Raw genomic sequence first — 24,051 nt, 5'->3', positions numbered from 1 at the left:
TCCCACAAAGCTAATCAAGCTGCTGCAGCTCCACCCCAAGATTTTAAACTCATCAACTTGTCATCTATCTCCCAAGGTATTTACTGGGCAACGTAAGTCACTATGTGTCAAAGTAAGTCATTGCGAAATATTTAGAACATTTGTAAACTGAGATAAGGCACATGTAATATTAAATCCACAGGAACACTTTTAAATGTGTATTTACTAATCCAATGTTCCAAGTTGAACTATTCAGTATTAAGTAAATGAAGATAGTTTTACAAAGATTCAAACAAATCTGTTGAACGTAGTATGTTTCCAGGGCTGTGTATCTATTGAATGACTCATCTGCTAAATTTCCAAAGTATTCAATGAATGGAGACAGGAAAAAGTGAGGACTGCAGACACTAGAGATCAGAGTTGAACACTGTGGTGCTGGAAAAGCACAGCTGGTCAGGCAGCATCCAAGGAGCAGGAGAGTCGATATTTCGAGCATAAGCTCATCATTAGGAATGAAGGGGTGGCCCAAGGGGGCTAAGAGATAAATGAAAGGGGGTGAATTTGGGGGGGCAAGGCAGCTGAGAATGCGATAGGTAGATGAAGGTGGGGGTGAAGGTGATAGGTCGGAGAGGAGGGCGGAGCAGATACAGACAGTGTTGCAAAAACAGCCAGGATGAAAAAGTACAATGAGGCTTGCCGACTCAGTTCACTCACTAATGTCCCTGACTGGTTCCAAGGCAGCATCAAGCAGTTCCTTAAAACGATTGCAGTCTGTTGTGGCTGTACAGGACATTGTTTGGGCCACTTTTCAAATACTACATTCAATTTTGGTCTCCCTGCCATAGGAAAGATGTTGTTAAACTTAAAAGGGTTCAGAAAAGATTTACAAAGATGTTGCCAGAGTTGGATGTTTTGAGACAAAGGGCAAGGCTGAATAGGAAGGGGTTATTTTCCCTGGAACATCAGAGGCTTACAAGATAGTGAGGGGCATGGTTGGGGTGAATAGCCAATGTCTTTTGCTCAGGGTAAAAGCATAACTAGAGGGCATAGGTTTAAGGTGAGAGGGGAAAGACTTAAAACGGACCTCGAGGATAACCTTTTCACACAGATGGTGGTGGGTGTATGAAATGAGCTACCAGAGGAAGTGGTAAAGACTGATACAATTGCAACATTTAAAAGCATCTGAAAGGGTACATGCGTAGGAAGGATTTAGAGAGATGTGGGCCAAGTGCTAGCAAGTGGGACTAAATTAGGTTAGGATATCTGGTCAGCATGGGCGAGTTGGATCAAAGAGACTGTTTCCATGCTGTACATCTCTATGACTCTGTCTCAACTATCCCACCCAGGGGATAAATGTTGATCATTCTGTGAAGAATGTGCTGAAATCTGACCCAACCTAACTTTACCTTCCATCAGTTTAAACACTGCAGGCGGCACGGTGGCACAGTGGTTAGCACTGCTGCCTCACAGCCCTGGAGACCCGGGTTCAATTCCCGCCTCAGGCGACTGACTGTGTGTAGTTTGCATGTCCTCCCCGTGTCTGCGTGGGTTTCCTCCCAAAGATGTGCAGGTCAGGTGAACTGGCCATGCTAAATTGCCCGTAGTGTTAGGTTAGGGGTATGGGTGGGTTGCGCTTTGGTGGTGTGGACTTGTTGGGCCGAAGGGTCTGTTTCCACACTGTAAGTAATCTTAAAAAAAAGCTGAAGATTTTCACTGCTCCTGGTAACTGATTTTTGTGATGCCACACTCAAGCTTTGTTCTCCACATCTCCTTCTAATAATTGAATATCCTCCTGATAGCACTGATGAAACCCAGTAAGTGCACACACCCCATTTCCTTTCCCCAGCCATATGTAAATTTTCAAGTACATCTCTGTGACTTGTCAACATCTGAAGTCAGAGGAAAAGTGGCTCATGTGATGCACCAACGGTGATTGGTTGGAGGTTTTGCACTCATTGATTTTGGGACAGTTTGCAATCCCTACTGCCTGAATTCTAGGAAGTTAGTGCCATATCTTCCCTGAATGCAGCAGTGTTTGCACTGTGTGCTCCCTGACCTCAAGAGTATTGGCACTATGTGCTTCACCTGAATTTTGGCTCAATGGCCAACTCTGCTGCTCTGGTGAAATAAATACCGCTAGAGATCACAGCTGGTCACGCTACAACCATGGAGAGAAAGCAAGGTAATATTTTGACTCGAGCTGACTCTTCATCAGAGCTGACGTGAAATATGGAGGGGGCTGCATTTATGCAAAGGTTGAGGGGGGTGCTGTTGGAGTGCTGGGGGAGAAAGGATGTTGATAGTTCGGATTAAGTGATCGGAATGTGAGAATGGTGTGTCTAACTGCCAGACTGGAAAGGACAGACGGGGAATGGGGGGAGGGGAGAGAGGACAGAGAATGTACAAGCAAAGCTAAAGGAAAGGCAAGGAATGAGTTCACAATCTGAAGGTGTTCCATAACTATGGTTTCATGCCCACTGTGATTGACAGAGCCCTCAACCACGTCCGACCTATCACCTGTGCTTCTGCCCTTGCCCCTTCCCATCATTCACAACAGCATCATTGGGTCCCCATTGTCCTCCCTTTTCATCCCACAACCTCTGCATTCAAAGGAACATTCTCTGCCATTTCAGACAATTCGAGCAGAAAGCCACCACCAAAGACATCTTCCCCTCACTCTGCATTTCGCAGGAATGGTTCCCTCCGGGACATCCTGGTCCATTCCTCGACCACCAACACCACCTACACTGCCCCCCTTCCCACAGCGCCTTCCCATGTAACCACAGTAGATGAAACATCTGCCCTTTCACCTCTTCCCTGCTTACCATCCCAAGGACCTAAACAGTCTTTCCAGGTGAAGCAGTATTTCACTTGCACCTCCTCTAACCTTGTGTATTGTGTTCGCTGCACCTGATGTGGCTGACCCTGCACTGAAGAAACCAAACACAGACTGGGTGACCGCTTTGCGGAATATATGCTTTCCCTTTAAATTTTAAAATCCAGTCCATGTAGACCTTCCCGTAGCCAGTCATTTTAACAGAACGTCCTGCTCGCTGCCCACATGTCTGATCTCGGCATGCTGTAATGTCCCAGTGAATCACAGGGAAAACTAGATGAGCAACATCTCATCTTCAGAACGGGCACTTCACAACTTTCTGGGCTCAATATTCAGTTCAACGCTTTCAGATTGTAAACCTATTGCTTTCGGTTTTTTTTAGTTTGCTTGTTACATTCTCTGTCACCATGTCCTCTCTTCCCTCCCCGTCTGACCTTTCCAGTCTGGCGGTTAGACACACCATTGTTCTGCCATTCTCACATTCCGATCACTCAATCTGAACTGACAACATCCTTTCTCCCCCAGCAATCCCAACACTCCCACTTTTGCACAAATGCTGCTCCCTCCATAATTCACACCAGCTCAGATGAAGTGTCACCTAGACTCGAATCGTTAGCTTGCTTTCTCTCCATGGATGCTGCCTGACCTTCTGTGATCTCCAGCATTTTTTATTTTCAGTTCAAATTCCAGCGTCTGCAACAATTTGCTTCCACCCCGAACGTTGCTATTTCTGAGACAGCAATACTTCAAATTCTGTGATAAATCTCTGTTCCCAACAACCAATCCTCCTTCCTCAGTGTTGTGTTTTTTTTAATCTAGGGTTGTGATCTCAAATAGTTAGCCCAAGGTAAGGTTTAATTTGATGCAAAAAAAGTATAAGGATATAAAGAATTTAATTGTCATAAGTAATAGCTCAATTGACTGAGTGCAAGAGCGGAGTTTATTGACAGGCAGGCCAAAGGTTAACTTAAAGGTTAGTGACTGTGTGCCTTATGTTTGTAAACTGTCAGCAGACTGAAAAGCAGCAAGACTCAAAACATATTCCTGCCTTGTGAGAACTCCCATTTCAGTACACTAAGACTGCAATCATAATCTAAGAAAAGGAGAAGAAAATCCAGGTTTAAACGGGTATTTAACTGAGGGATTAAAAATTGCAGAGGGGGAGCTTTATTGAGTTGGAGAGGGAGAAATGATTTTGGTAACAAAAGAATTTAGATTTTAGATAAATAGGACAAGGCCTAGAGGAGAGGTGAGACGTATGTCTTTTTAAATGCAGTAAATTGTTAGAATCTGAACTTCATTGTCTGAAAGAAGCTTAATGGTAGTAACTTTCAAAAGGGAATTGGAGAAAAATTTTAAAAAGAAAACGTGTCAAGGTATAGAGAAAGAGCAGGAGAGTGGATTGATTTTGGTAGTTCATTCAAAAAGTCAGCAGTGGCCTCTGATGGACATGTTTGTGTAGGTTCATTCATATCTTGCCCCTCTGAGACCCTTTCTTCTGCAGAAGTATGACTTTGACTTGGTGTTCCTGATGAAGGGCTCTAGCCCAAAACGTCAATTTTCCTGCTCCTCGGATGCTGCCTGACCTGCTGTGCGTTTCCAGCACCACCCTAATCTTGACTTTGATTTGGTGTTTTCTGCTGTTCAGTCTTTAATGATTAAAGCTGCAGTCATCACAATCTGCAGTGCTTCTGGGACTTTACAAAGCTCTAGTTAGGCCCCACTTAGAATACTGTGTCCAATTTTGGGCCCCACACCTCAGGAAGGACACACTGGCACTGTCCAGCGGAGATTCGCATGGATGATCCCTGGAATGGTAGGCCTAACATACAATGAAAGGCTGAGGATCCTGAGATTGTATTCATTATAGTTTAGAAGGTTGAGGCGAGATCTAATAGAAACTTACAAGATAATGCATTGCTTAGAAAGACTAAAGGTTAACTTAAAGGTTAATTTGTTTCCAGTAGGTGGGGAGACCAGGAACCGTGGACACAGCCTTAGAATTAGAGGGGGTCAATTTAGAACAGAAATGAGGACACATTTCTTCAGCCAGAGTGTGATGGGTCTGTGGAATTCATTGCCACGGAGCACAGTGGAAGCCGGGATGTTAAATGTCTTCAAGGCAGAGATTGATAAATTCTTGATCTTTTAAGGAATTAAGGACAATGGGGAAAGTGCAGGTAAGTGGAGTTGAAATGCCCAGCTGCCATGATTAAATGGTGGAATGGACTAGATGGGCCAAATGGCCTTACTTCCACTCCTATGTCTTATGGTCTATCACCCATCTCTGCAAAATAAACTCTTAACTGTGCTGCTCCTGCAAACTACCATAAACATCAACACTTTCCTTTCTTTCCTCTCAAGGACTTAAAATATTTTAAATCATCTAAATTTATTCCTAGAACACTCATCTGTCTCCACAATTTTACAAATATAGCTCCCTAAGTCACAAATGCCATCCTATGTGACTGTACTAAAGGGAAGCTATCCCTTCTCATCTTGCTCAACTGTCGGCCAACCTTTAGCAATGCTTCACTATCATGTGACTGGGTGGGATTGCATTCCCGTTGTGCACAAAGAACAATATAGCAGAAGCACAGGCCCTTCAGCCCACCAAGACTGCCCCAACATGATGCCTTTCTGAACTGAAACCTTTTGCCTGTGCGCTGATAGTCCCCCTCCATTCAGAACAAGGTGGCGGCGGAGTAAGGACTCCTGAGCTGCAGCTCCTGCACTCTGACAACTTTTCTTTCAGGTTTGTTTTAGTTTTTATTCTCTACTTACCTTCAGGAGGGAGTTCGGTAAGGGAGACAGCAGCAGCAGGGGACCCAGAGCAGGGACTTTGGTGATCGGCCACAAGGGTGGTTGGTGTGTCTGGGCAGAACTCTGGCACTCGGTGGCATTGTGGGAGTGGCTGGGAGCCCAGAGCAGCACTCTGATAGCCTGTGGTGAGGTGGCTAATGAATCCAGACGGCAGTCGATGGCTATACAGCTGCATGGAGGTTCAAGGAATCAACAGATCAAGCCCAGCAGGGGACAAAGATCGAGCCATTATGGGGAAAGCCCATCATGGAACTGCAGGCCCATGTAATTTGGAATTTTTAACTTTATTTCTTATTTATTACTTTACATTGTCATGAACTGTAACGCGAACTTCTATTTAGTTATCTTTTTACCTAAGTTTTGTACCTAGGTACCTTGCACCTAAGATAGCGCCAGAGAATGGCCATGATTTGGAGATGCCGGTGTTGGACTGGGGTGTACAAAGTTAAAAATCACACAGCACCAGGTTATGGTCCAACAGATTTAATTGGAAGCACTAGCTTTCGGAACACTGCTCCTTCATCAGGTGGTTGTGGACTCTCCACAACGACCCGATGAAAGAGCAGTGCTCTGAAAGCTAGTGCTTCCAATTAAACCGGAGAATGGTAACACTGTAACTTTTCGCTGTATCCCTGTACTTGAGTACCCTTAATGAGTAAACCAAATTCTAATTCTATTCCTTGCCTATTCATATATTTGTCTAGATACCTCTAATATGTTGCTATTGTATCCAACTCCACCACCTACTCTGACAGCACATTCCAAGCACTTAACCACCCTGTTTAAAAAAAAACCTGCCTCTTACACTTCTCTTAAATGTTGCCCCTTTTACCTTAAACCTATGTCCCTGAGTAATTGACATTTCTACCCTGAGGACAAAGACTTTGACTATCCATTCCTCTCATAATTTTCTGAACTTCTCAGGTTGCCCCTCATCCTTCGATGTTCAAGTGAAAATAAACCTCATTCCTGATGAAGGGCTTATGCCGGAAACATCGATTCTCCTGCTCCTCAGATCTGCCTGACCTGCTGCGAGCGCCACACTCTTGACTCTGGAAACAAAGTTTGTCCAATATCTCAATTATATTTGTCAGTTATATTTTTGTTGATTTAATTATAGCCAAGGGATGAATGCAATTGCATCGCCTCTTACCTCTGCACTGTTACCTCTGGTGGTCCCCTATTTCTCATTTATACACTGCCTCTAAGTGACATCACCCAAAAATACAGAATTAGGGATGACACATGGCTCTACCTCATGAATGTTTGTCTTGAACCTTCTGCTGCTCCTAAATTCTTTAACTGCTTGTCCAACATTCAGTACTGGATAAGCATAAATTTCAATTATATGTCAGAAGACCAAAGTCACCGACAATGGTCTCCACCACAAATGGCATCCACCACAAATGGCATCCCTCAGTCACCAATTCTAACTATTGAAAGCTGAACCAGATTGTGCACTTATTAAGACTGGATTAGTGGTGCTGGAAGAGCACAGCAGTTCAGGCAGCATCCAACGAGCAGCTCGTTGGATGCTGCCTGAACTGCTGTGCTCTTCCAGCACCACTAATCCAGTATTTGGTTTTCAGCATCTGCAGTCATTGTTTTTACCTCACTTATTAAGACTGCCCATTTCTACCTGTGAAACATCACCTGACTATGTGTCTGCACTACTGAAACCCCCAACTAGGTAGTCACTCCCTTGAGACTTTACCAGACCAACACACTCCTGGTTGTCTCATATTCTATACTCCATGGACTTTAAATCATGCAAACTCTGCTGTCCTTGTCTTAGCTTCCACCAAACCCTGCACTTCCATCATGCCTGCAGTTGCTCACCTACATTCTGTCCTGGTTAAACAATACTTCTATTAAAAATATTGTCATTTTCAAATTCCTCCATGGGCACAGCCCTTCCATGTTTATAATCTCCTCCTGTTCCTACAACCCTCAGTGATAGGCACTCCTCCAATCCTGAATGTCTCAGAATGTAATTGCTTCTTAATTGTTTACCATGTTGTAAGTTAAGTGGACAGTGAAGATGGTTATCTCTTGAGTACAACAGGATCTTGATCAGATGGGCCAATGGGCTGCGGACCGGCAGATAGAGCTTAATTTAGATAAATGCGAGGTGCTGCATTTTGGAAAAGCAAATCAGAGCAGGACTTATACACTTAATGGTTAGGTCCTGGGGAATGTTGCTAAACAGAGACTTTAGGATGCAGGTTCATAATTCCTTAAAGGTAGAATCACAGGTAGATAGGATAGTAAAGGCGGCGTTTGGTATGCTTTCCTTTGCCAGTCAGAGCATTGAGTACAGGAGTTGGGAGGACATTTTATGGTTGTACAGGACATTGGTTTGACCACTTTTGGAATATTGTGTGCAATTCTGGTCTCTCTCCTACCGAAGGATGTTGTGAAACTTGAAAGGGTTCAGAAAAGATCAAAAAGGATGTTGCCAGGTTTGGAGGATTTGAGCTACAGCAAGAGGCTGAACAGGCTGGGGCTGTTTTCCCTAGAGCATCGGAGGCTGAGGGGTGACCTTATAGAGGTTTATAAAATCATGAGGGGTAGGGTACATAGACAAGATCTTTTCCCTGGGTTGGGCAGAGTCCAGAACTGGAGGGCATGGGGTTAGGATGAGTGGGGTAAAGATTTAAAAGGGATCTAAGGGGCAACTTTTTCACACAGAGGGTGGTGAGTGTATGGAATGAGCTGCCAGAGGAAGTGGTGGAGGCTGGTACAATTACAACATTTAAGAGGCATCTGGATGAACAGAAAGGGCCAAGTGCTGGCAAATGGGACTAGATTAATTTAGGATATCTGGTCTGCATGGATGAGTTGGTCCAAAGATCCGTTTCCACACTGTACATCTAACACACTGTCTTTAGCAATCAAGGTCCTAAGCTCTGGAATTGTCTCCCTAGAGCGCTGTGCATCTGTCTTTCTACTTTTAGGAGATAGCTTAAAATCCATCTTTTTGATCGTGTTTTCACTTAAAGTTGCAACTAGGAGTCAAAGACTGCTTCATAACAATAGCAAACTTCATTTGGACCATACAGTGTCTAAAAGTGAATACAGCTTCCAATTCCTAAACAAAACATCAGCATAACACATGCTTCAGCTGAAATTAAAGTGTGACTATCGTGCAAAATTGTTATTAACATAGTGCAAAATCTCCCATTTTCTCTGCCTTCCATTGTCCCCCATTTTTGCATTGATCTGTCCCTCAGCCCTCAGAGTGAATAAGACTAGCAAATGTCAGCAGATGCAGTTTGGAGGAATTGTAGCCACCACGACCATGGATTTGTTCACCAGAGCTGGTGGCCAGCCATCAGGAACACGAATCCCGGCTATGGATCCATTCGACATATGAATATCATTTGAAGGCTGAGCTTATAGAACTTGGAGAAAAACAGCCAAGTGCTTTGGGCCTCCTAATCCTTTCTGTCCTTCATGTTCTCAAAAGATAAGTTTATACATTTGGGATATAACTTTGTGATGGAAATGAGGCAACATAAAAGGCACCACACAAAAGGCAGCTATAAATTATCGCTGTTTATTTCTATCAGTACCCACATTGTTCCTTACATTCCAGTTTACATTATTGTAACTATGTCACATGAATACAACTTGTGTCCTACCCCAACGATGGTTAACATCTTCAGATCCCTTTCTTTAGAACCTTCTATCCACAGTCCAATTAGAAAAAGCAGTTGTGAACCACCTACCACTGAAGGAGCCATCGGGTTAAATGTAGAGGCAATAGAATAGTGCAAATTAAGATCATGTAATAGTTCTCGAAAAGCTGACCCAGTCACTGATGGCTGTCGACACACAAAGCAGCTTGTATAGATCCATAAAAACTGTCACTTTATATCCTTCAAACAGAGTTGTGTGATGAGTTAGGCTCCATATTTTCTTTTGGAACGGAGGAGATAGACTGAGGCTCACAGTGCACAACCTCACACTGAGACTAAACAAAGATGAGGTAAATCAGGAAGCAGTGGTTAGGTGATGCCAGCTTGGATTTTAAAGCCTAGCAATCATTTGGATGATGGCAGGAGGTGAGAGGTTCCACAGTTTTGAGGTCCTGGGCAAGGCAAGTGTAGGAGCTGATATGACGAGTTTCAATTAGAAGACAGTGACAAGCAGTAAAGAGGAATACTGGACAGAAGAACAGATGGAACTTTAATCTTCCAGATTTTTATTTAGAGGATCACTGACCAAAGGAAATGGGAGGGGAAGGGGAGAGAGAGAGCGAGCGGAGAGAGAGGGAGGAGAGAGAGAGAGAAAGAAAGCAGAAGGGAAGGAAAGAGAGGGGAAAAAAATGAAAGAGAGAGAAAAGTGAAGGGTAAAAACAAGAAATAAGAAAACAGGATATTTTCAAGAACAATGGTGCAGCCTCATGTACATCTCTCTCTCAACTGTGCCAGCAAATACATACACACACATCTCAAATCGAAAGAAACTGTTGCATTGTCTAAAACCACAACCTCAGATCCACCCATTCAGCATCCTACAGACTGACAGATGTGGTTCACAAATGCCGACAACAGCGTAAGAGGCGGCCTGCTTTCAATAGACAAGTAAAGTTGAGCTGAAGTGAGGTGGAGAATGAATTTAAGCAAAGGCTAAAAACAAGTCTAATAAACTGCGTTAGTTGTCCTCCAAAGACTGGGTACAGCTGAGAGAGAGAGAGAGAGAGAGAAACTTATATGGGCTGGCACAGAGAAAAGAGGCAGGCTGAGAATAGGAGTGTGAATGATAAAAGCCAAGAGGGAAACATGGTGCCATTGAAACATCCAACCACACAGTGTGAATGAAAACAGCAAGTACTTTGTGTGACTCAAACGTACTCCATCACACTGAAGCCTGTGCATTTGAAAACTGAAAGGGCTCCGTAGATAGAAGATCTAATTCAAACAGGCTCTTTAGTAAAAAGAATGCTTTCAAAATAACAAATTAATATGCATTTTCAACAAATGTGTTTGTTTAAAAAAGGAAGCATGCCCCCTGTCTGGTACAAAGTGACAAGGGCAGGTAGCTGTGTGATATCCACTCACTCCCCCTCTTTATTCATCGTCATCACCAGCCCCCAGATCATCTCATAGAAATATATGAAAATATTTTTGATCTCTGTTTTCCTTTCTGGATATAAACACCTCGTGTTGTACAAACCATCTTGTAGAAAAAGAACGCTTCACATTGTAAAGGCCCACTGTGACGGTTTCCATTCAGTAAAACCGCTTGTTGCGCTCTTGGCGTTTCTGGAAGACCACAGCGCCCACCATGCCACACACAACGATCCCGAGCAACGCGCAAAGGAGGAGCAGGAAGATTTTCCAGCCTGTCATGGGCCCACTCCGAAAATTTCCCGTTGGATCATCGATGTTATCTGGTAGACAAAGAAAAAAAGCAAAAACATTTTAGCAGTACTTTTGAACGCAGCGGTATGTTCAAGATCAGGCAATAATGGACACCTAGCTGAAGGAGGAGATACTGTGGTGAATAGAATGGGTGACCCACTTTCTGTAGCTTGAAAGGATGAGCCTCAACAAGACTGAGGAGGAGCAGTCAATGATCTTAGTGGTAGAAGAAAACATAAATGTACCAATATCCAAAAGAAAAATAATGGTTAACTCTCTGGGTGAAGACCTATGTTCTGATGAAGGATCTTAAGACAAAGCATAAACTGTCATTCAACCATGGCCTGGTATTGCACCAGGGAAGCCCAAAGTACATTGAGTCTGGGCTGGCACTTCAGGCCCACTCTGACAAATCGTCCACTTTTACTATTCCTTTTATTCAGAAAGTTACTGTTGAACCAACAGCCTATCAGTGTTTCAAATTCCAATTATTCACTGAATACAAAAGATTTTCCTCACTGTTCTTTTCACACGCAGGTTAAATCTCATTTACTCTATCTAACCCTATGCAACTTTAGCTCTTCCATCAAATGTGGTCTCCGTCTTCCCCGCTTCAAGGAGAACAATCACCTTCGCCAGTCTGTGCACATACTTTCTCACACACAGAATCATTTTAGTAATCCTCTTAAGTACCTTCCTCAAAGTCTTCACATCTTTCCTAAAGCATAGTGACCAGAATTTAACTCAATTCTTCGGTTGCGGAAAACCAGCTTTTTATTCTATGCCTCTATTTATAAAACCAAAGATTTGTATGCACTCATTACTCTGTCCTGACAGGAAAAGTGATGGCATGTTGGCCTTTAAAGCAAGGGCAATGAAGTACAAGAATAAAATATCTCACTATAAATAATCAAGGGTTGGTCAAACTACATCTGAAATATTGTGTCCAGTTTTGGTCTCCATATTTAGAAGTATACTTGTGTTAAAGGCAGTACAATGAAATGCACTAGGTTGATCCCTAAGATGAAAGCACAGCCCTATGATGACAAACTGAATAAATAGAGTCTACGTTGTCCACAGTTTAGAAGAACGAGCAATGATCTAATTGAAACCTAGAAGATTCTGAAGGGGCTTTACTGGGTTGATGCTTCAAGATTGTTTCCCTGCCTGGGAACCTAGATCATGAGAGATGGTCTCAGGATGAGGGTGGATCATTTAGGATTGAGGTGAAGAGAAACTTCACTCAAAGGGTTGACAGTGTTTGAAATTTTCTACTTCGGTCAATTGTGGATGCTCCATCATTTAAGGCTGGGGTAGATAGATTTTTGCTCTCTCAGGGAATCAAGTGAAATGGGGAGCAAGTGCGAAAGTGGATTTGAAATCAAAGTTCAGCCACTATCATACTGAATGGTGGACAGGCTCAACAGGTTACGAATCTATAACTGACAACTTTTGTTTTCTTTTACATTAATGATGATTGGTACAGAAAAACCTGAGCTCTCTGTTCTTGCACTCCCTTTAAAATCAAAGGTTTTGGGTTATAACATTACTCCTCAAATTTCCTGCCAAAAAGTACCATTTCCACACTTCACTGAATTTTATCTGTTGTGCCCTCTTGAAATTAATTACTTTCTTTTTCAGATGTTAAGTCGACCAATCCATGGACACATTAAAAGCATTTTGAGATTTTGGGACAACAACTTGTACTTACATAGCACCTTTTAATGGAGTAACATGTCACAAGGTGCTTCAGAAGAGCAAAAAAAGCTGTCCAAAATCTTGTTCTAAGTTAAAAATTACACAAAACCAGGTTATAGTCCAGTAGGTTTATTTGGTTTGTAGGTGCCAGTGTTGGACTGGGGTGGACAAAGTTAAAATCACAACTCCAGGTTATAGTCCAACAGGTTTATTTGGAAGTACTAGCTTTCAGAGCTCTGCTCCTTCATCAGGTGGTTGTGGAGTATAAGATCATAAGACACAGAATTTACAGCAAAAGTTTACAGTGTGATGTAACTGAAATTATATATTGAAAAAGACCTGGGTTGTTTGTTAAGTTTCTCATCCTTTAGAATGAACGTGCTGGTTTCAGTTCTTTCATACGTAAATCGCAGAACATTTAAAAGTTACATTCTCAAGTGAACTTTAACAATTAGTGTCATGTCGGCCCAGATTGCACATTGAAGGCCTTCCAAAGATACACAAAGCCAACACACCAGGATATCCCATCATATCAGGCAATGGGACCCTGTGAGAGAACCTCTCTGGCTATGTCGAAGACACCTTGAAACCCATTGTTCAGGGGACCTCCAGCTTCTGTCGTGACACCACACATTTCCTACAGAAACACAGCACCCACGGAGAAATCGAACATTCCTCATCACAATGGACGCTTCCGCACTCTAAACCAGCATCCCTCACAATGATGAGTACTGAGGCTGTTGCTGCAATGTCAACACCAACAACTGCCAATCTCCCAGCACAATCCTACAACTCATCCGCTTTATCCTCGAGCACAACATTTTCACCTTTGACGACCAGTTCTTTATACAGACACATGGAACAACCATGGGGACCAAATTTGCACCCCAATATGCCAAAATCTTCATCACAGGTTCGAACAAGACTTCTTCTCTACACAGGACCTCCAACCAACGCTATACATCAAGTGCAGTGATGATGTTTTCTTCCTCTGGATCCATGGCAAGGAGTCACTGAAACAACTACACAGTGATATCGAGTTTCATCACACCATCAAACTCACTATGGACTACTCTCTGTTATCGGTCTCATTCCTGGGCACATGCATCTCCATTAAGGATGGGCGCCTCAGCACCTCACCCACTGCAAACGCACAACCTCACAGCACTACACTTCAGCTTCCACCCGAAACATGTTAAAAACAGCCATCCCCTATGGACAAGCCCTACACATACACTGGATCTGTTCAGATGAGGAGGAACGTGACAGGCATCTGGAAGTACTCAAAGATGCCCTCATAAGAACGAGGTAGGAATCTCACTCATCAACCGCCAGTTTCGATGTGCCACAGCGAGAAACTGTAATGACCTCTTCAGGAGACAGGCACCAAGTGCAACTGACAGGGTACCCTTCGTTATCCAGTACTTCCCATGTTCTTCACAGCCTGCAACACATTATCACTGAGGATGAGCACCTCACCACGACCTTCCCCACACCTCCACTTCTCACCTTTAAACAACCACTAAACCTCAAACAGATCATTGTTCGTAGCAAACTGCCCAACACCATACAAACTTGTTACGGTGGACACTGCAAGACATGGCAGAGTGTCCACACGGATACGAGTTGGGACACCTCCCACCTCCAGTGCACTTCAGTGGTCTAGGACATTCGACTTTGGACCTTCGGGTGACTGTCCTCCAAGACGGACCGTGGGTCAGGCAACAACCGAAAATGGCAGAGCAGAGGCTGATAGCCAAGTTTGCTACCCATGGGGATGGCCTCAATTTCCAAATAAACCTGTAGGACTATAACCTGGTATTGTGTGATTTTTAACTAGGTTTATTTGGAAGTACTAACTTTCAGAGCACTGCTCCTTCGGCAGGTAGCTGGTGGGGCAGAATCATAAGATCAGAATTTATAGCACAAGATCAGTGTCATGCAATGATATGATATATTGAACAAACTTAGATTGCTGTTAAATCTTTCATCTTTTAGAATGGATTGCAGGCTTTGATTCATTAATATGTAAATCCCAGAACTTCTTTCAAGTCACATTCCTGAGAGAACTTTTAGGTTTTGTAACAAAAAAAAAGGTGGCATCTCAGCCATCTCAGGTGACAATGCATTAAAGGTGTGAGGTTAGAGTCTGTGTGTATCCTAATCTTGAGTCAGACTGGTTCTATTTCCAAAGTAGAAATTTATACAATGTCACACGGATTGACTGCCTGCAGATTGTGTGCTTTTTCAGCAAAATAGAATGTATCTGCAAATATAATTCTGTTATAGAACAATACTTGTTCTAAGTAGTAAGCTATCAGGAGAACCTTAAAGGAGAAGAGCCAGAGGGATTTAGGGAGACAATTCTAAAACTGGGATCTAGGCAGCTGAGGGCATGACTATTGTATAGTGACAGGGATAATCAGGAGGCCAAATTCGAGGTATGCAGATATGTCAGAGGGCTGGAGGACGACACTGAGATCTGGATGGGCATGGATAGATTTTAACATGCGTGTAAGAATTTTAAATCGGAGTTGCTTGATGGAGAGCCAATGTGCAGAACTGCAGGGTGAACAGCACTCAGGGCCAATTAGGGTGGGAGCAGCAAATTTGCAAGAGATGTAAAGGTGGAAAGCTGGTGAGAGACCAATACTTTGGTTTAATTTGGAGGCAGCAAAGAGATAGATAAGGATCTCAGCAGCAAATGAGGAACTGAGCCTGCGAAGATAGTTTCTTCATAGCTGCCTTGGCGATGGCCAGGAGGTTAAAATGGAAGTTTATCTTGTGGTCAATTCTAATCTCCAGGTTGCAAAAGCTTATATCAACTGCAAATGGTACATGGAGAGCAAGGCAGAGTCAGTGATGGGGAAATGAATGACTTAAATCCTCCCAATATTACATAGGAGGAAATTCTGTACAACCAGGATATCAGACAATCAGTGTAAATCAAATTGTAAAGGTATTGGGAAATGCGGTGGTAATTAGATAGAGCTCAGCATTCAAATGTACATGTCAAACCTCACATGACACTTTCAAATGATGTCACCGAGGGATAGCACTAAATGAAGATTAGGAGTCAACCTATAGTACATTATTGGAACACTGAAGGTAATGGTGCAGGTAAAGGAATAATTGAAGTAGGTCCTCTGGGATTACTGGACAAACAGGAATCAAACCAATAGAAGACAGTCACACCCAGCTGAAAAATTGAGGAATATGCTGAGATCGATTGTGTTTAACACTGCATCCAAATCAAAAATGTGGAGGACAATAGCATGTCATTTGTCTTTGATATTTTATATTTCTAAACTCAGACATGACTTAATTCTCCAAAGAGACTCTTAATATCTTATAGAAGGATATGGAGTGGAAAGAGTTCATTTCCGCCACCGGATTACAATCTTAGTTGAGCTACAAACAAAACAAATGCACATAAGTATGATGATGAGATAAAATGCACAAATCAGTGATAAAATCAGAGTCAGTGCTCAGATTGTGGAGAGAAAGCTGGACTCAACATTGTACTTCAACACCGTTCTGTTTCACTTTAAGAGGCCAGGAAATGAACAACAGAGGGTAGTCAAAGGAAACGATTGACATTTTGCAAATATCTGAGTACGTGAATTTTAAAATTCCCACCTCGGTCAGGTGCTGAACAATGCTATTTGTGACCGGGTAATGCCAGATCAGTCAGTGGAAGCCAACTCAAAAGGGCAAGAGGAGGAGTGGCTGGAGAGAGAGGATGAAATGAATGCCCATCTACACATGGACAAACTCATCCTTCATCATGCTACCTACAAGTTCCAAACCACGAAATAGTCAATGAATGAGAGACAGAAGTCAGTCCTGTATATGTCTCCAAACTATTAGTGGCAAGAGCTCCAACGATTGGCGACTGATGCTGATTTCCCAACTACCTTTTCCTTAAGAATGAGAAACGTTCAGCTTCTGATCCTACTCTAGCCTCAGCTATGTTTTTTTGTAAATGTTGCAGCAATACCACTGTCCAGTCCACCTATGAACTAATTTGTCTCCTTGGTTTGCCACTTTTATTCACAGTATTTCAGGCATTCATATATTACTTGGTCCTCCATTTGAGCTATTCCCCTCTTTCAACTTTTGTTCCAGGTTTTGTCTGTTTCGATCTCCATTCTGTCAGCATTCTTTTAAAAAAAATTCTAAATCAGTTTAAAATCTAGGAAATGCACATCTAAAATCATGTCCAAGGCATACTGAGAGAAACTTTGGATCTTACTTAGGTACTCTCCTGGCTGTACTAATCCATTTTTAATCATCTTCAGATATTTTTGATCTCTCCCTCCCTCAACTTCCCAGTTTCTGGTGTCTAAATGCCACGTCCTGTCAAATTTCCAACTTCAGCAGAGTCTGCATTAGATTCAACATGGCCACAGGATCATTATCACAACAAATCTTCTTTCTATGGCAGCAACTTTAAGTCTGGGGGTAATCACAAAAGGTGTCCAACTAATTAGTTAATTTGTTACGGCAACACAAGGATGCACACAAGGGGAGGCTAGTTAAGATGATCCTATTGGACCTAGAACCTGATTACATGCTGCAAACGTATCAGAGGGCAGTTCTCCTTTCACCCTGTTATCTTTGGTTCGCTACCATGTTCCCTCAAAGAGAGGAAACTAGCAAAGCATTCCATCAACCTTTAGGAGATTTCAGAAAGCTGACGCTGGGCTCAATTTTTGTCCAGTCAATGTTTTCATCCTCCACTGAGTGCTCCACTGTCAGCTGGTAAAGTTTCATGGAGATAACATCATGGTTGTCTGAAAGAGAACGAACAATTCAATATCAATCTGCTTTATACCAGCTGCTCAATCCTCTGTTTGCAATGCAGTCTAAATTAACTGGACAAGGAACACACAGCACAGGTAGAAGGGGAAAGCGAGAAGAGGACGAAAAGAAGGTACGGCAAATGGGATGAGAGGCTTCATAGGCTGGGACATAGTGGAAGACCACAGGGCCAGGGATGACAAGGGAGATAGAGGGAGTGTAGAAAGTGGGGCACAGGGAAAAGAGTGGTAAGTGAAGGCAGTTGGGAACTAAGTTGGAACAGAGTAAGCAGGAATAATTCACGTAATATAACATTCTTTTACCAAAGTAATTTTGAGGTATAATCACTGTTGTAGAAAATGTGTTGGCCAGTTTGTACATAGTAAATATCTCGTGAGTTAAAATGGCCAGTGCATCCATTGTTTGAGATAAATATTGGTCTTGACTGGGTAAACTGTCCTGCCAGTCTTCAAAATGTCTTGTATCACCCTGCGAGGACACTCGGAGCTTTGAGAAGATTGTACTCAGGTTGAGGTCCTAGATATAGGTTTGCTTGCTAAGCTTTCAGACATTTCATCACCATACTAGGTAACATCTTCAATGAGCCTCTGGATGAAGCACTGGTGGTGTAGCCCACTTTCTATTTATGTGTTTGGATTTCCTTGGGTTGGTGACGTCATTTCCGGTTCTTTTTCTCAAGGGGTGGTAAATGGGATTGGCTTGGATCCCATTTACCACCCGAGAAAAAGTACAGGAAATGACCTCACCATAGAAAATGACATCATCAACTCAAGGAAACCCAAACAAATAGAAAGCAGGCTACACCATCAGTGCTTATTGAAGATGTTACTTGTATGGTGATGAAATGTCTGAAAACGAACCTTCCAGCTCTGAGCAAATCTACATCCAGACACTCAGGGCTTCAGTTTAATGTCTTATTGAAAGGCAGCACATCCAACAATGCCGAGCTTCCTCAGTACTGGGCTGGATTATCAGGCATGATTTCAAGCCGCCGGAGTGGGGTCTACTGTTCAAGCCCCCGGAGTGGGGTCTAACGTGGAGGCAAAAGTGAGACCACCATGCAAGAGCAGCACAGAGCAATAAGGATAGGAAATCAGGAATGTTCTCTCCTACCTGATAGGTCTCCCGTGGCTGCAGATGCACCAAAGAAATAACCAGTGGGCAGTCTGACCCCACTGATATCGATGCACTCCTTCCATTCATTCTTGTCTTCAACATCTGTCATCACCTGAGAGAACAGGCAACAACACAGATATTACCGAGGAAATTTCAACTGTAATCCTCCATAATACCAGAACAGAATTTTAATTACACTTGGGGCTTTAATTAGTACCACAGGATCCACAGGCACTTTTCATCGTTTATTTTATTTTAATATTGCGATAACCACCTCCTCCTCCTCCTCCTCTTCCTCTTTTTATACACAACTTCTGGAGAGCTTCTGGTTTCTTCTAAAAAGCATCATCAAGGCACAGTAGTGCAGTCAATAGAACTGGTTCCTCCTCCTGTGTTCATTATGTTCAGATGGCTTCCAAACCAATGTCTTCTCCACCTGTGCATAAGCCACAGCCACAAAGTTCCTGGGTGCTCCCCCTACGAGATGCAGCTGATGCAAATTAAAGTCTAAAGGCTCAGAGGAAAGATAGAGGATACAGAAAACAAGTAGTTGAGTTTACTTTGTCTTAGCAGGGCAGCAGAGCTGGCTCAATGGGTTGAACACTCTTGAACTTCAATATACTGAAAGCAAAAATTGTAGATAAGTATTTCAGGCACTGTCCTTTACAGTGCAAATACATTCCAGCAGATATTACTAATAACCCTCAGGTTGGGTAGTAAAGCAATTGTTAAACCTGGGTCATGGTGGTTAATTGTTGTGTCCAGCCCTCACTGAGATTGACTAATTCTAAGTCAGAATTTCTAACTAGAATGTGACATTCAGTGCCTGGAGCACAGACGGTGATTACATTTGGATTGGGATTGAATGTGTTTTACATGGCTCAATGCATTATTTGATCCACTCAATCAAGCTGGCACTTTTGCTTTGCACTGAACATGTCGCTTCATGCATTCATGTAGAATCCAGCTTTTGTCAGCCTTGAATCAGTGGCAGCAATCTTTCCTAAAGCCCAAGTGTGTTCACGCCCCACTCCAGAGACCCGAGTGTGTAATCTCCATTTTATGATGATGCACTGCTGTAGCAGATGCCATCTTTGATTGAGATTTACACTCGGCCCTTGCGTGCCTTTTTAATGAATATGACAGATTCCATGGCAGAGAATTATTTTCCAGTGCCTTGATAATATCTACATCTCAATTAAATCTATGAAACATGCTATATGGCCATTATAGAAATGCTACTTGTAGGAGCTTGATACCTATTCCTCATATTGGCAGCAATGGGTAAGTCGACAGAAGGAGAACAGACCCTGAATTTTAGAGGTGGAATAAGTGTACAGAAATGCCATACTTGGTTAAGGAGCTTTCGTCACACAGTATAGCCCACAACATGTATCAGATGAGTCACAAAGGCTTTTCAACCCATTGAGCAAGTTCTGCTGATTTGCTAAGACAGAGGAAACTCACTTATTTCCTGCATTCCCTGAAGTCTTCCCTCAGAGTCTGGTGGTTTTCCTTTGTGTCAGCTGCATCCTGTGGGAGAGGCACCCAGGGACTTTGACGTTAGAAAGTGTGCTCAGGTGGATCCAGAGGAGGAGCTGCTGCTGATTTGGAAGCCACCCGTTCAAAGTGAGCACAGGAGAAGATGCTAATTCTATTAACTGCACTACTGTGCCCTTATATCATGTGGCAGAACCAAACAAATCTACAGCCGCGTGCAAGAGGAAGAAGAGAAGTAGGTGATTAGCGAGAAACCGAGGAGAGGAGAGGAGAGACAAATCAAGACAATACCCTTGCAGTATTAAACCATGGGACAGGTTTACACAACTGCTGGTCAATTAGAACTATTCAGTAGCAGAAGCAGAGTTTACTCAGCCCAATATTGGTGCGCAGGTCCCATATGTCACTGTGCCAGCAGCAGTTCCTCACAACACAAATCGCCAATCTCAAAATGTTACAAGGGAGACACCATAGAGCAGTCTAAGGTCCACATGGAGAGAGGAAGGAAGGTGACACTCCTCAGAAAACAAATGCAAAAGATAACTGCCTGCCCAGTACTCCCCTCCAACCCAATAAAATTAATTCTCACTATTTTGAATAAAATATTTAGATGTCACCTCAGCTAAGTTTGTAGGTTATGATGCAAGATGAAGGGGATATTCTAGGACAAATTTCACATTCAGTTTAAAAGCACAATTTTTATTAAAATAGTTTCATCCACCCACAGGGTGCTTTTTGTCATTAAGGTCGGTTGATCATCTTGGGAATAAGCAGCAGGGGATGGAGAGATTATAGAACATTGCAGCGCAGTACAGGCCCTTCAGCCCTCGATGTTGCACTGACCTGTGAAACCAATCTGAAAGCCCATCTAACCGACACTATTCCATTAACATCCACATGTTTATCCAATAGCTATTTAAATTCCCTTAAAGTTGGTGAGTCTACTACTGTTGCAGACAGGGTATTCCACATCCTTACTACTCTCCAAGTAAAGAACCTACATCTGTCCTATATCTATCCTATATCTATTAGCCCCCAATTTAAGGCTATGCCCCCTCATGCTAGCCATCACTATCCAAGGAAAAATGCTCTCACTGTCCACCCTATCTAATCCTCTAATCATCTTGTATGTCTCTAAGTCACCGGTTAACCTTCTTCTCTCTAATGAGAAGAGCCTCAAGTCCCTCAGCCTTTCATCATAAGACCTTCCCTCTATACCAGGCCAGATCCTGGTAAATCTCCTCTGCACACTTTCCAATGCTTCCACATCCTTCCTATAATCCTTCCAGAAATGTACGCAATACTCGAAGTGTGGCCACACCAGAGTTTTTGCATACGTGCAGACAATTTACAATTTCCCCTCCTTTGTACTATCCAGCAATTCGCACTTGGGAATGAACACATATTTGCTTGATATCGACATTATCTCGCTCTATAATGAGTGCACTTTCTTTGTTCTCCTTGTCCCAAATATCAAATACCCTCCAGAGATCATCAGTGAGATTCACAGTAACAGTCATTTGAAAGAAGTACTAGAGCTGTTGCCAGAGTCTTCTGTGTGGATGAGTCAGTTTGAGTACTGATACTAGGAGGTGGAGAGTTAACTCTTGGCACGAACAGAAGCCGGAGATCCAAATCTACTGAACTGAAATAAAAGCAAAATACTGTGAATGCTGGAAAATCTGAAAAAAAAAATCAAAGTGCTGGAGAACCTCAGGTCTGGCAACATCTATTAGCATTAGGGATGCAAGAAAAATGGAAGGCAGGAGTCATACTGTGCAGTTGTGGGACACAATATTGATTTCTAGAGGCTGCAAAGTACCAAAGTGGAAAATGAGGTGTTATTCCTTCAGCTTGTGTTGAGCTTCATTGGAACAGTATAACACAGAGGATGGAAGTGTTAGGATGGGAGCAAGGCAATTTACTGAAATGGCAAGCAACCAAAAGATCATTCCTACCAACAGAGTCTGGAACTGGAGGGCATAGGTTTAGGGTGAGAGGGAAAAAATTTAAAAGATACTTTAAAGGGGCAACTTTTTCACATAGAGGGTGGCACATGTATGGAATGAGCTGCCAGAGGAAGTGGTGATGGCTGATACAATTACAGCAGTTAAGAGACAGCTGGATGGCCAAATGAATAAGAAGGGTTGAGGGGGATATAGGCCAGGTGCTGGCAAATGGGACTAGATTAGATTAGGATATCTGGTCGACATGGATGAGATGGGCTGAAGGGTCTGTTTCTGTGCTGTACATCTCTATGACTCTGTGACCTTCGACAATTGCATGGGAAGGTGTCAGAGGGAAGGGAAGAGTGTTAGGAGTGATGGAGAAATGGACCCTGAAAATTAATTTACAAGGAGAATACACGGAGATTTACCAGAATGATAGTGGAGATGAGGGACCTCAGTTATATGGAGAGATTGCTCTCTTTACAGCACAGAAGGTTAAGGGGAAATGTACAAGTTGCTCAAAATGAAGGATTTCAATGCAGCAAATAGGAAGAGACAGCTTTCACAGTCAGTTGGTTCATGAACTAGAGTTCACAGATTTTAAATAATTGGCAACAGAAGAAAGGAAATATTAACTTTTATCTTAACGCGGAGAGTTATTAGATTCGATTCTCCAGTGTGGAAACAGACCCTTTGGCCCAACAAGTCCACACTGACACTCCGAAGAGTAACCCAACCAGACCCATTTCCCTCTGACTAATGCACCTAACACTATGGGCAATTTAGCATGGCCAATTCACCTGGCCTGCACATTTTTGGACTGTGGGAGGAAACTGGAGCACCCGGAGGAAATCCACGCAGACACAGGGAGAATGTGCAAACTCCACACAGACATCACCCAAGGCTGGAATTGAACCTGGGACCCTAGTGCTGTGATGCAGCAGTGCTAACCACTGAGCCACTGTGCCGCCCCACTATGATTAGATTAGATTAGAGTGTGGAAACAGGCCCTTCGGCCCAACAAGTCCACACCGACCCGCCAAAGTGCAACCCACCCATACCCCTACATTTACCCCTTACCTAACACTACGGACAATTTAGCATGGCTAATTCACCTGACCTGCACATCTTTGGATGAAAAAAAAAAAGCACCCGGAGGAAACCCACGCAGACACGGGGAGAACGTGCAAACTCCACACAATCAGTCGCCTGAGGCGGGAATTGAACCCGGGTCTCAGGCGCTGTGAGGCAGCAGTGCTAACCACTGTGCCACCCACCATGATTAGGATGCACTGCCTGAGAGGATAAAAGGAGCAGATCTGATAATTTTCAGAAATGCACTGGATATATAGCTGTAAATGAGAAATTTGTGGGCAGTGGGGAGAGGGACTGGGATTGGATAGCTCTTTCAAATACCTAGCAAGGCATGGGGCCAAATGACCTCATATTGTACTGCATTATCGTACAGTGGCTCACTGGCAGTAAAATTCTCAGTTCCACTGTCTGTCACTTACCGTTAATCTGCCCCTGGAGTAACGAATTGCCAAATATGTGTCATGATCTACATTCCGGAGTTCTGCAGGGCATCCAGAAAGCTCAGAACTGCGTCCATCTTTGCTGTGGTCATAGGGAAGTGTCCCATTGTTGACCATCGCGGAGACATATGGAAACACCCGCTGCAGAGAAAGTGTCAGGAGATTTAAAGTAAACACCCACTTGCATCTATACAGTATTGCTCATTTAATCACGTCCCAATTTACGCACATGGGCAATGCCAGCCAAAATTTGACGTTAAGCCAAATGAAAAGATGTTAGGACAGGTAACAAGAAGTTTGGTAGGTTTTAAAAAGACTCTTCAAGGAGCAGAGAGCAGAGTGAGTACACAAAGAGAAAGAAAGAAAGGTTGGGGGGGGGGGGGGGAAGAGAGAAGTGGGAGGGGGATTTTCTAAACATTCTA

General features: G+C 43.1%; 1 protein-coding gene across 1 annotated transcript in view; it reads right to left on the bottom strand.

The window, feature by feature from the left end:
* Nucleotides 1-9,181: 9,181 nt before the first annotated feature.
* Nucleotides 9,182-24,051, bottom strand: part of lman2 (lectin, mannose-binding 2) — a 54,156-nt gene continuing 39,286 nt past the window's right edge. The window contains exons 5-8 of the mRNA XM_072591098.1: nt 23,609-23,770; nt 18,643-18,757; nt 17,382-17,501; nt 9,182-11,036 (exon numbers count right to left, since the gene is read on the bottom strand). Of these exons, the coding sequence (XP_072447199.1) occupies nt 10,876-11,036; nt 17,382-17,501; nt 18,643-18,757; nt 23,609-23,770 (558 nt within the window). The 3' untranslated portion in view covers nt 9,182-10,875. The remainder of the gene's footprint in view (nt 11,037-17,381; nt 17,502-18,642; nt 18,758-23,608; nt 23,771-24,051) is intronic.

Source organism: Chiloscyllium punctatum, chromosome 20 (assembly GCF_047496795.1).
Source record: "Chiloscyllium punctatum isolate Juve2018m chromosome 20, sChiPun1.3, whole genome shotgun sequence".
Lineage (NCBI taxonomy): Eukaryota > Metazoa > Chordata > Chondrichthyes > Orectolobiformes > Hemiscylliidae > Chiloscyllium > Chiloscyllium punctatum.
This window is presented reverse-complemented; position numbering and strand designations above follow the sequence as displayed.